This window comes from Dendrobates tinctorius, unplaced genomic scaffold (assembly GCF_039654945.1).
Source record: "Dendrobates tinctorius isolate UK_male_01 unplaced genomic scaffold, ASM3965494v1 ptg000011l, whole genome shotgun sequence".
NCBI lineage: Eukaryota > Metazoa > Chordata > Amphibia > Anura > Dendrobatidae > Dendrobates > Dendrobates tinctorius.
In genome coordinates, this window is record NW_027361679.1 from 56,410,077 (window position 1) to 56,423,966 (window position 13,890).

The following is a 13,890-nucleotide window of genomic DNA, read 5'->3' on the forward strand; positions in this document are numbered from 1 at the left end:
ATCTCCTTTTGAAAGTATCAGAGCTTGAAAAACCCTTTTTGTAGCCAGCCAAGAGTCTTTCATTTCTTTTTTGAGTGATTTTCATCCATTATTCCTGGGAAAATTCTTTCAGTTCTGTGAGATTCCTGGGTCATCTTGTATGCACTGCTATTTTGAGAAAACAAAAAGCAAAAAACACAAATATCCTGAACTAAGAAGTAAAAAAATATACTGCAAATAATGCAAAAGCCATCCAGTCTGGCCTAAGCTGTTACTAGTGGTTCAGCCGCTCGACCCTTATTCACATTCACGCCACTTGGCAAGTGAAAAGGTTTTAAATACTAGAGTAGGACTGTCCCACAAGGGTTGCCGTGACGTGGCGGGATGGCTTGTACATTATTTTGATCAAAATTATGTTTACTAAATACCCTTATTATTATTATTACCTTTATGCATTATTTGCAGTATATTTTTTACTTTTTAGTTCAGGATATTTGTGTTTTTTGCTTTTTGTTTTCTCTGGTTAATGGTCATGTGTTAATATGCACTTACATTGTGCATACACATTAACTTACTTTTCTCAGTTCAGATTTGTCTTTTACTGCTATTTTGAGGTCTAGCCACAAATTTTCAATGATGTTCAGATCAGGGGACTGTGAGGGCCAATGTAAAACCAACAGCTTACATCTTTTGAAGTAATCTATTGTGGATTTTGACGTTTGTTTAGGATCATTATCCATTTGTAGAAACCATCCTCTTTTTAACTGCATCTTTTTTACAGATGGTGCTAGTTTTGTATAAAAAAGTGCTGAAATTTCATTAAATCCATTTTTCCCTCTACCCTTAAAATGTTCCCTATGCCATTGACTGTAATAGAACCCCAAAGCGTGATTGATGCAACCCCATGCTTAATGGTCAGCGAGATGTTATTTTCCTGAAATTCTGTGTCTGCTTTTCTCCACACATACCTTTGATCATTGTGGCCAAGGAGTTCTGTTTTAACCTCATCGGTGCACAGGACTTGTTTCCAAAATGCATTAGGCTTGTTTAGATGTTCTGCATACTTCTGATGCTGAATTTTATTGTGAGGACACAGGAGAGGTTTTCTTCTGATGAATTTTCCATGAAGCCATATTTGTGCAGGTGTTGTGAACAGTAGAACAATGTAACACAACTACAGAATCTCGTAATTCTTTCTGAAGGTCTTTTGCAGTTAATCGGGGGTTCTGGTTTTCCTCTCTAGTAGTCCTATGAGCAGCTCTCACTGAAATTATGTTTGTTCTTCCAGACCTTATCTGACCTCCACTGTTCCTGTTAACAGCCATTTCTTAATTACATTTCAAACTGAGGAAAGGGCAACTTGTAAACACTGTTCTATCTTCTTATAGCCTTTTCCTTCTTTCTGGGTCTCCACCATTTTCTTTTTCAGAGTGCTAGGCAGCTACTTAGAGAAACTTATGGCTAGTTTATTTGGCACAAGGTTAGAGGAGGTTAGGTTTTTATAAAGCTGGGAAATTTCCATCATCTGCCTTTTACTAACAATGATAGTGAAATTGCTGTAATCCTAACAGGCTAATTAAGGTCTGAAACCTTGGTCAAAGTTATCTGAGCACACAAATCTCCAAGGGTGTCCAAACTTTTACATAGGACCATTTTCCTTTTTGAAATTTTTAAAAAGTAAAAGGTGAAATATATACTGTATATATATTTTTGCCTAAAATAAAAAGGAAATATTCATCTTTTAAAGATCATTTCATCTTCAACTTGCTTAACCGTTAACAATATGAGTAATTTTAAGCAGGTGTGCCCGAACTTTTGTATTCCACTGTAGATTGACAGCACTGGCTTGAAGCAAGCTCTTATATCTCATACAAATACTGGAATTACCGATTCACTACTACTATCAGAGAGCACCTATTGTTCTTTGCCCTACTTTTATTTTTTTGGGGTCATCTCCAGTTTTTCGTATTCCATCTAGGGACTCAATGTAGGGAACGGGGCTCAAGTATTTTTATAGAAAAATAAACATAGTGAAAGAAATAACATATAGGACTATAACTATTATATAATAGCATTGAATTTATTTTACTCACTTATACAGTGCCATCATATTCCACAGTGCTTTACATATTTGTCATCACTGTCTCCACTAGGACTCATAATCTAGATTCCCTATTAATATGTCTTTGGAGTGTGGAAAGAAACCAGAGTACCCGAAGGAAACCCATGCAAAGAAGAGGGGAACATACAAACTAGTTGTAGAAGTTGTCTTTGGTGGGATTTGAATCCAGGACCTCAGTTCTGCAGGGCTACTATGATGCCCTTAATTAGGTATGGGTAAGGTGTATATTACAATAGCTGCCACAGTGCTTTACATATTTGTCATCACTGTCTCCACTAGGACTCATAATCTAGATTCCCTATCAGTATGTCTTTGGAGTGTGGAAAGAAACCAGAGTACCCAAAGGAAACCCATGCAAAGAAGGGGGGAACATACAAACTAGTTGCAGAAGTTGTCTTTGGTGGGATTTGAATCCAAGACCTCAGTTCTGCAGGGCTACTATGATGCCCTTAATATTACAATAGCTGCCCTTAGTCTAAATTTTTACCTCTAGGCTGTTTTAAATTTGGATTTTCATGGTACTTTGAGAATGCAAACTCAGAAAAAAAATTCCAGTAATAAAAATTACAGAATTAGGTTAGAGCTCTACATATGATACAAATTAACTACATGTAGAGTTGTCCCACTACCTTTGGTATTGGGTATATGATCTATAGTTGGATACTGATTTTGTAAAAAGTTAAAATTAGAAATAATTATGTAATCTTTATAGGAACACAGAAAAAGATCTAAGGAAAACTAAATCAGGAGGTAGCAGTGGCACAGGGATTATTTTATTGCTGTTCTTTAGGTTCTTCGGCATCCATCTGCTTCTTCTGGCCTACATAGTGAATTAGGTTTGTCCAGAGAGTTAATATAAAACAGTGAGAAATTACTAATTTCATTAAAATATAGGGTTGCCTCAGAGAAATTCCATTTTTTAAAGAGCAGCCACCAGGATCAACAGCCATTCACCCCGGGACCTGTTCCTTACATCCAAGGAAATTAATTTTGGAATGGCAGCAGATAAAATCAATATTACATTGCAGACATTTTAAATGTATGTGAGCTAATCTTGAGGAGCTTTGTGTCCATTCCATCCTATGAAGAGGGTCCAGAGCATATGGACTTGGGTTGGCTTTTATTAGCTCTGTCTTTTTTCTCCTATTTTAAATCACTGAAATATTGCCATTGGAAATCACATTAAAAAACACTATATTTAACAATTTTTGAAATATTAAGCATGAACACAGCAGGACACAAAGCCAAAAGGTGGATGTTTAGGGGAGGATAATGTTGCAGAGGAGTGATCTCCAGTTTTTATGAAATGCAAGTAAATTAAGTTGTTCTTTTTCCAGATTTAGGTTAATTTCAGTAGTAAAGTTAAACAAGTCTTTAAGTACCCTGCAGCCAGAAAGTGTATCCTGTACTCAATTCCTATACAGTGTATAGTCCAAAGAATGTTAATTCTCAGAAAATTCCAAGAAAATGAAATTCAAGCTCAAATTGAACAAAATGAGTAACTGTGCTATTATGGGAAAAATGTACTTCAAAACAAAACCTATGTCCAAACGCATCTACCTAAGCCAAAAAGTTTGATTTCCAAAACAGGAAAGCTGGCAAAGGATTGTGCTGGCAATATACCTCAGAGCAGTACTCATATTCTGAACATCTTGTAGAAGCACAAAAACAAAATAAAACATGGCTCAGCTCTGTACTTCAATACTAAAAGGTTTTTCATTATTCTTAAAGAAAAAGAAACTATTAAAACTGATACGCAATAATATGTAAATGTTACGCTAGGTGAGGGACAAGTAAGTGCACAACAAACGTTGAGAAGGAAGGGGAGCCCAAACACTAGGGAAGAGGTGAATGGAGATCCCTAGGCAGATCTAAAATCACCATCTGCCTTAAACATCCCTATATAGGTTCTGCACCTATTGCCAAGCAAGAACCTAATTCCTGCCTGACCCTAGCGATAAGCCCTGGATAGTGATGGGACGTGGTAACAACTGGTCAGTCACCAATACAACTAAAGACAGATATGATAGACAAACAAGGGGAACACTTATCTTGAGAAGATAACCCAGATGTCACACCAGCAATCCTCCAAGAGACCTCTGAGAAGGATTTAATCAACTTTAAGAACTTTCAACAAGACAGAGCCAATTGTGAGGTAACACCTGTCACATGCTGCAGACCCTGAATTAATTTAAACCTTCTGCAAAGGTGTTTAATTAGCATCAGAAAATGGATGTAACCGCTGGGTCCTAAAAGGAGAGGGATATTTTTCCACAACAGATATTCAAAAATCAAGCTAATGCTTGAGCTAATCACAATGACCTACAGATGGATCCAGGATGACTGGCCGTCACTCCTGACACACCCTTGACAGTAACTGATTAATTCCTGAATGACTATATAGACAAATTTAATAGTGTGATATATACAGTATGTGGCAGAAATTAATAAGTGATGTAACTCTTTATTGCTCTTACAGTATTAGCAGCCATATGGAAAACTAAAAGCAAGAGATGATTTTTCTCTCAGTAACAAACTTAATATCATATATATTATAAAGAATAGCAATGATTTAATTTAATTATTTTTCCAATATAACAGGTGTAAATAAAAAAACTTTGTGATATATCTTGTTAAAAATCCACTTTTTTCTTCTTATGGATTGATCAGATTTGAGAGTCCTCAGTGGTTGATACCTTTTAATGGCTAACTGAAAAGATGGTAACACATTGCAAGCTTTCGAGACTACTCAGGTCTCTACATCAGGCAAAGACAAATACAAAATCTGAAGATTTGGTTAAGGGCCTGTCACACTAAGCGATATCGCTAGCAATATCGCTATAACTTGTGACGTTATAGCGATATTGCTAGCGATATCGCTGTGTGTGATACTTACCTACAACCCGCTCCCACGCTGGTTATCGCTGATCGCGAGAGAACGTCCAGGACTGTTTCTCGTCGTCAGCTTCCCGCGGCGCTTCCTGTGGAGAGACGAGCGACAAGCGTGTAGCCGGGCGGGAGGACGCAGGATCGCCTAGTGTGAGAGGTAAGTAGCGACCCCCGTCCCCTGCGATGTCGCTGGTGAGATCTGCCTGTGTGGCAGCTCACTAGCGACCACTTAGTGATGTACCAGTGATCCTGACCGCGTCATATCGCTGGTCGGGATCGCTGGTACATCGCTAAGTGTGACAGTACCTTTAGCCATTAAAAGGTATCAACCACTGAGGACTCTCAATTCTGAATATTTTTCTATCTACTGGCTAACACGGTACAAAGATATATATCTTTCCTGTATGGATTGATCATTCATTCCTGAAATTCTCAATTCATGTGCAAAATCTGTCTTTTTTACACTGTGCATATTTCCTCATTACTGAGATAGAAAATAACAGTTGGTACACATAAAGTTCTATGGAACTAGCAAATGAATTTCTGTGTCCATCTCTAGTTCGCCATAAAATTTAAAAAAGTACCAACTGCCATCTCCTATCTCAGTAGTGAGAAAATCTGTCACTACTTTGTGATATCTGTATTGAATAATAAGTTAAAAAACATGTTAACCCCTTAACGACCACAGATATACATTTTAATGGTGGCAGTTATGGGTACTTATACCTCAGCACCTCCTATTAACAGCGATGAGAAATAAGTATATAGCGTCCCACAGAGAACATGATTAGGGTCGGTTTTTACCCACCCCAGTGTTGCGATCGCCGTTATTAACGGTATAATGGTGACCGCAAAAGAAACTCAGATTTTCCATTAAATTTCTCTGTCCTCTGATGTGATCGCACACCAAGCACATCAGAGGAGAGAGAAATCGGGTCCCCTGATCCACCACCGGTACCTCTGGTGTCCCTGCAACTCCCCATGAAGTCCCCCGGGCCGCCAGTGTCTTCTTCCGGGAGAAAATGGTGGGCGCATGCACAGTGCACCTGCCGAGATCTGACAGCCGGCACCTGGCAACATTAGGGCATTTTTCCTGTTGGTTCATTTTGATCACTGTGATAGACCCTATCACAGTGATCAAAATAAAAAAAATAGTAAATCAAAACCCACTTTATCACCCCCATAGTTATGTAAAAATAAAATAAAAAAAAGTATTTATTTCCATTTTTCCATTAGGCTTAGAGTTGTGCTAAAGTTAGGGTTAGGGTTGGGCTAAATTTAGCAATAGGGTCTCCGAACACAACATTGCGCCACCATTGATTCCAGCCAATTTTGCGTTCAAAAAGTCAAATGGTGCTCCCTCCCTTCTGAACCCTGCCATACACCCTAACAGTGGCTTTTACCCACATAAGTGGTATCAGCATACTCAGGAGAAATTGCACAACAAATTTTGTGGCCATTTTCTCCTGATATCCTTGTGAAAATAAGAAAATTGGTTCCAAAGTATTTTTTTGGGGAAAAAAGTAAAATGTTCATTTTTTCCTTCCACATTGCTTTAATTCTCGTGAAGCACCTGACGGGTTAATAAACTTCTTGAATGTGTTTTTTTGCACCTTGAGGGGTGCAGTTTTTGGAATGGTGCTACTTTTGGGTATTTTCTGTTATACTGACCCCCCAAACTCACTTCAAATGTGAGGTGGTCCTTAAAAAAAATGGTTTTGTAAATTTTGTTGGGAAAATTAGAAATCGCTGGTCAAATTTTAACCCCTGTACTGTCCTAACAAAAAAAATTATGTTTCCAAAATTGTGCTGATGTAAAGTAGACATGAGAAAATGTTATTTATTAACTATTTTGTGTGACACCACTCTCTGATTTAAGAGTACAAAAATACAAATTTTTGCCAAATTTCCATTTTTTTCAAAAATATACGCAAGTCATATATAACAAATTTTACCACTAACATGAAGTACAATATGTCACAAAAAAACTCAAAACTAGTGGGATACGTTAAAGCGTTCCTCATAAAGTGACAGTGGTCAGAATTGTAAAAATTGGCTTGGTCATTAAGTTCCAAAATGACACTGTCACTAAGGAGTTAAAGGGAACTTGTCAGGTGATTCATATTGCCCAACCATGAATGCCATGATTCAGAGACTGTATTCATTACATCAAATATCTGTGTTTTATCTTGAAACACTGCAAACATTTAGCAAAAACCCAGGGTCCATGGTTAAGTGGAATATCCAGTCAATGTGTTGGTCAGGGCACAGTTAATTTTATGGGACACAAGCTTGTGTAAGGTGGGGACGGCACATCGGGAGAGATAGTAGAGGCTGGGGACCGATTACTGAGGGACGGCCTCCTCCATGAGGTTGGGGAAAGCTACTTTCTCCATAAGCCTAAATAGCAACATTTCCAGGGCAAGCAGTCTGGAAATGTGGTTGTTTAGCATTGAAGCTTGTGGGTGAGTGGTTGCGCATTTAAGCTTGGGTTCCAAGGACTGCAGTAGGAACAACTGACACAAGAATATGGGCATGTTTGCTGACGGTAGTTGGAAGTGTGCAATGACAGGTGCAGGGTGGTAAGCATGCTCGTAGAACAGTGTCACAAGCAGAAAATGTTTCTGGACCTGGCATTCAGTCCAAGTTGTCCAGTGCTTTGATTGCATGTGCCTGAGCATGCTGGTGGTTATCATCCTGGTTGTTGTGCTGCCCTTGCTGATCCTGGCATGGTAGATGTTGCAAATGGCCTTTTATTGGTTAACTGGACTATGTTTAAAAAAGTGCCACACTCATGAACACCTAAACGTTGGATTAGCAACTTCACCGGCTTTGGTGCTTTGGTGCTCTGGTGATCAGTTGCCAGCCATGCGTCTCTGGCCACCCCACTGCTTCTCCTGCTTGTTGTGGTGCTGCAGATCCCTCCTCCTGTGAGCCTGTAAGCTGCTGTCCTCGATCAGCATGTCACCTTCCCAGGATGGTTCAGTGACTTCATAGAATGGTAGAATTGGAAGGGACCGCCTGGGTCATCTGGTCCAACCCCCTGCTCAAAGCAGGATTAACTAAATCCTCCCAGGTCTGTCCAGCCTCTGTTTGACTTCATCATCCACAACCTTGTCTTCCACCTCCGCATCCTGGTCCTCCTCCTGATTTGCTGACATAACAACACCACTTGCTGGCAATTGTGTTTCATCATCATGCAGCTCTTACAATAGTAAGTGCATTTTCGCACCATCGCCTTCTTGTCAGCGTATCTTCTCAAATATTTGATCATCGCTACATGCCATCTCTTCATGTCTCAGTTGGAACGGGCAGGGCAAGAGGCCAGAATCCATAAATCGAAATGTGAACAGCTTTTCGGAGTGTCGAAGTGAAGGATCACTTGTCTCTGGGCACTCGTCATGGTGTTAGGAAGGAGGATCAGGTTGAGGATTATGTGGTCCAGAATCAGGGCTAATGAGACTGGAACGTGTGGTAGACAGGATGTTGCTGGCAAACTGCCTGAAAGCATTATCTGCTATCCATCGAACAACCTTTTCAGACTGGCCTGACTACAAGAGTGGTGTTTTGGGCCCTCCTACTAAGTGGGAGAGGAAGCTAGAGCAACATGATGTGAGTGTTTGTTGTACTGTCGCTCTCAGGAACCTTGCCCATGTCTTCGGCATCTGCGCTCATCACATAACATTTACTTCCCTGTCTCTTTCTATATTCCTTGCCCATTTAAAATTATGTATGCTCTATCCTTGTGTTGCCCACTTCAAATGGATATGTAAGACTACAGTACCAATATAGCAATTCTATTTGAAACCAAATTTTTTTGTGTTTTGAGGCTCAACTCTTTTACGATAAATGTCATATAAAATATCACTGCTGAAAAAAATTGCAGTAATACAATGCAAGATGAGTCGACTTCAGATGGACGTATAAGACTGCCATATCAATGTGATTTTTTAATAAAGGTTTTTGACGATCAATATCAGTTGTTACCTACTATGAATTTTCAGTCTTGGTTCCTGAAACCCTACTCTCAACACATCATGCAAATACATTTCAACCAATATTTCTCCTTTACCTATAGTTATCCAGTTACGCACCCAAGTCAATAAGTGTAATCAATAACATACAGTATTTTTGTGTACATTTCAAATCCAACTTACCAGCCTGGTTGGTGGTGACATTCACTGAGACATATTGCCTAGATCCCAGGCTTAGCCCAGACACACCATTTTCAGCCTCAATCTCAAAGGTGTAATTTGTGTGGGCCTGAAGATCTATTACCATGACGGATGTGTTTCTGAGGCCAATTTGCTGAGGTACATAACGGACGTGAATTCCACACTCCTCACACACTCTTGCAATGGAGTTACATTTCTTGCATACAATATTATAGAAGACATCTTTTCTTCCTCCAGTGTCTGAAGGAAACATCCATTCCAAGAAGACACTGGTTTCATTGATATTGGAAATTGCACTGCGTGGAGCTGATGGTGGCCCTTAGAAAAGAAAGAGAAAAATATGATGTTAATAATAAAAACATGATGATTAAATCATAGAATAATAATATAATATAAAAATTAAAAACGTAAAGATAAATCCATATCATCCCATCTCCAGGAAAAAAGAAAGCTGTAAATCTAACTAGTTTTAGATTACTTAAATTTTAGGCATTAATTAGAACTAATATCTATGAATTGGCCTTTTATCTGCTTCTCCTGTATACTTCCTCACTGGTGTAGATATCGAAGGAAGTTAGAATACGTATGCAGGACCATTATAATAAAGATATGCCCAAGAAGCAGAAGGTTTAGAAGTGGCTTTAGTTAGCTTCACTAGAAATAATTGTTCCTAATTATTTTTGCAGCGTAAACAATCAACCGATTGGATTGTTTATGCTGGTATAAATATCATCTCTATCGGCAGCACATCACGCAGTTTAACGCATCAACAATATGCATGATATGATGTTGGGGGGATAATGATCACATTAATGTATGCTTTGTCCTCAGGCAGTTCATATTAGCTGTTGTAGCATACATAAAATACATAAAATTGTTGGTACCATTCTGGTCAAGTAAGAAAAACTAAGAAAAACCCACAATGATCACTGAAATAACTTGAAGCTGACAAAAGTAGTTTTCATTAAATTTTTACTGAATATCAACTAATGAAAATCAGGCATTGATTTTGAATTGTGTTTCAACAGAAAAACTGAAAAAGTAGACTAATGAAAATGGCCTGGACAGAAATGACAGTACCCCTAGAAAAGTTTGAAAATAATTTGACTATAGGGACATGTTAAACTAAAATGTGTTCTGTTGTTAGCATAATATGTTTCTACAAACTTGAAATCAGTAAGTCTACCTATTTCTTATATTTAAAGACTCTATAGAAACAGGGTCTGTTCCTTTTGATTGGCGGCAGGCAAATGTGATACCAATATTCAAAAATGGGTGTAAAAGGGAACCTGGAAACTATAGGCCGGTAAGCTTAACATCTGTTGTGGGTAACATTTTTGAAGGGTTTCTAAGGGATACCATTATGGAATATCTCAATGTTAATAAATGTTTAACTCCATATCAACATGGATTTATGAAGGATCGCTCTGGTCAAACTAACCTGATCAGCTTCTATGAGGATGTAAGCTCTCAAATGGACCAAGAAGAATCATTGGATGTCATTTATCTCGACTTCTCTAAAGCATTTGACACTGTCCCACATAAAACATTGGTAAGTAAGATGAGAAAGCTTGGGCTAGGGGAAAATGTTTGTAGATGGGTAGGCAGCTGGCTTAGTGATAGAAAACAAAGAGTGGTTATTAATGGTGCATACTCAGATTGGGTCAGGGTTACTAGTGGGGTACCACAGGGTTCTGTATTGGGCCCCCTACTATTTAATATATTTATTAATGATCTAGTTGATGGTTTACACAGTAAAATATCAGTATTTGCAGATGATACAGAACTATGTAAGGTAGTTAACACAAAGGAGGACAGTTTGCAACTACAGACAGATTTGAGAAAATTGGAGAATTGGGCTGAAAAATTGCAAATGAGGTTTAACTCAGATAAGTGTAAGGTTATGCACATGGGAAGGAGAAACAGATGCTACAATTACTTACTAAATGGGAAACTGCTGGGGAAATCAGACATGGAAAAAGACTTAGGCATCTTAGTCATTAAGAAGCTCAATTGAGTGCCCAGTGTCAGGCAGCTGCCACCAAAGCAAATAGGGTCATGGGATGCATTAGAAGAGGTCTGGGGTCACGAGATGAAAACATAATTCTCCCTCTGTACAAATCACTCGTCAGACCACACTTGGAGTATTGTGTGCAATTTTGGACGCCGGTGCTCAAGAAAGACATTACTGAACTTGAAAGGGTTCAAAGGCGGGCTACTAAAATGATAAATGGAGTTGGTTCACTACAATACCCAGAAAGGTTATCAAAATTAGGTCTATTTACTCTAGAAAAGAGAAGACTTAGGGGAGACCTAATTTATATGTACAAGTATGTCAGAGGGCAATACAGAGATCTCTCCAATGAACTGTTTGTACCAAGGACTGTGACAAGAACAAGGGGGCATTCTCTTCGTTTGGAGGAAAGACAATTTCTGCACCAGCATAGAAGAGGGTTCTTCACGGTAAGAGCAGTGAGGCTCTGGAATTCTCTTCCTGAGGAAGTGGTGATGGCCAACTAACTGAATGAATTTAAGAAAGGAATGGGTGCTTTTCTTGTCAGTAACAGTATAGAAGGTTACGAATAACATAATGTTATAGGTAGATGGTTGACCCAGCTTAGAGGATAGAATTTTTTTCCCTATGGAGGAAATTGGCTTCTACTCTGTGTGTTTTTTGCCTTCCCCAGGATCAACAATGCAGAACAGCTGCACTAAAAATAGGCTGAACTAGATGGACATAAGGTCTTCCTTCAGCCTTCAAAACTATGTTACTATGTTAATATTTAAAGGGTTAAAAGTAGTCACTATGGTGTTTGGCATAAAGGTGTGTTCCGTACTGAACGTGGATCAAAGAAAGCTAAGGAGTGAGTTGTCTTGGAAGATTAGAGAGAAAATTATAGACAAACATGTTAAAATTAAAGACTATTAGACCATCTTGAAACAGCTTGATGTTTCTGTTGCTACAGTTGCACATGTTAATTAGAAACTGATGGTCTATGGGACTATAGTTAACATCCCTGGACATGGTGGCAAGATGAAAATCTTTGACTAATTGAAGAGACAGAGAATACAAATATTTACCAAATAGCCCAAAACAGCTTTCAAAGAAATTATAGGTGAACTTCAAGGTCAATATATATCAGTGGGCTTTATGAAAGATAGTCAAGGAAACCAAATCATAAAAAAAGATATTGGAATTTGCCAAAATGCATACTGACATGCCATAAAGCTTCTGGGAAAATGTCATTTGGACCGATGAGATAAAGATGGAGTTTTTTGGCAAGTCACATTAGCTGTGTGTACACAGATACATTGTACCAACTGTGAAGCATAAAGGAAGCTTAGTTATATTTTGAGAAAGTTTTGCTGCATTTGGTACATTCTGTCTTGAATCTGTGCAGGGTACAATTATATCTCAAGATTATCAATTCATATTATGCTGTCCAGTATAGGAAACCTTGGTCTGAGTCGCAGGTCATGGGTTCATCATAAAAAAATATAATAACTAGAATTGAGAGAATATTTCAATGTTCGGTTTGGATTGCGATGGCCGAATTTGCAATATTTGCCGATTAATTATTGAATATTCGCCGAACATAACCGAAAGCCATGCAGATCAATGGGAGGCAAAAAACAATCCCATGCCCAAAATGCTGCCAAAACCCATCAAATGAGGGACTTACACATTCTCTTAGCTTTGTCATGCGTAGGAGGAAACAATCTTTTATGTGATCACAATTGTGGAACCAAGGGCTGACTGTAGTGCTGAGAGAGGGCAGAGTACATTGAACCAGACAAACTGCTGGACCGTGAGAGAGGTGAAGGCAGAGATGTTACTGTGGATTGAGAAGCTTGTGGTGTGCTCATTCTCTGAGATCGGTCAAAAACAGCAGGCATGTCCGCTTCCAATGCAACAGAAGGCGGTCTATCATGACTGGAGCGGGTAAAGAACCCAAGGTTCTGCGATCGAAGACCTGAGTCTCAATAAGTTGGCACGGTAACAGAGGAGGAGGAAGAAGCAGCAGATATGATTAATGGGGCGGCTGATGGTTGTTGAGGTCCGCTAGTCCACATTTTTACGCAGAGGAATTCCCATAGTAAAGCATGCTGTGCATGTGAAGGTTCATAAATCTGGTAGTCAAATTATTGCACTTTTTAAATTTACTCAGGTTTTTTTTTGCAAAGTTGGCAGATTATGTTAGTTGGCTCATCCTTTGCAGTGTCAAAAAAGGCCCATGCTAGGCAACCTTTGCCACCCCTGTGAGCTGCAGATCCATGGATGCTGCTAGTCACAGGCGCAGTTGTGGATGAGGATGCATCGCTTGTTGTGGTTGCAGCACTAGGTGTCTGCGATGTACGACGCAGAACTACGTGTCTGCGATGTACTGCGCAAAGTAACCTCCTCGTCTTTTTCATACATTACATTATTTAGGTAGAAACTCCATCACTCTGTGTGTGTTCATCCAGGAATCAAGAGCCAGAGAGCATGTCTTGTCTCTTTTCTCACATCTCCAAATCTCTACCCTCTCTCTGCCTGTGTCCTCTTTTATATGTAAAAAACTCTACATCGTAACTAATTGAGAGGCTTTGATGTCACAAAGTATGTGTACTGGAGAATGAAACTGCCTCCAATTAGGATAAACATATCCTGGGAAAGGTCTAATTAGTATACTCTCATCTTTGAATGTCAAAGGTCCTTTGTTTAGAAGATAAGTGTTACAGTAA

General features: G+C 39.0%; 1 protein-coding gene and 1 long non-coding RNA gene across 6 annotated transcripts in view; one reads left to right on the forward strand and one right to left on the reverse strand.

The window, feature by feature from the left end:
* The window catches only part of EPHA5 (EPH receptor A5), a 671,051-nt gene that overhangs the window by 234,287 nt on the left and 422,874 nt on the right, over positions 1–13,890 (reverse strand). For all 4 annotated transcript variants that reach the window (XM_073542503.1, XM_073542522.1, XM_073542495.1 and 1 more), the window contains exon 5: positions 9,148–9,483. In XM_073542503.1, the coding sequence (XP_073398604.1) occupies positions 9,148–9,483 (336 nt within the window). The remainder of the gene's footprint in view (positions 1–9,147; positions 9,484–13,890) is intronic.
* LOC141047431 (uncharacterized) overlaps positions 1–13,890 on the forward strand; it is a 250,589-nt gene that overhangs the window by 163,644 nt on the left and 73,055 nt on the right. The gene's annotated exons all lie outside the window — the stretch shown is intronic.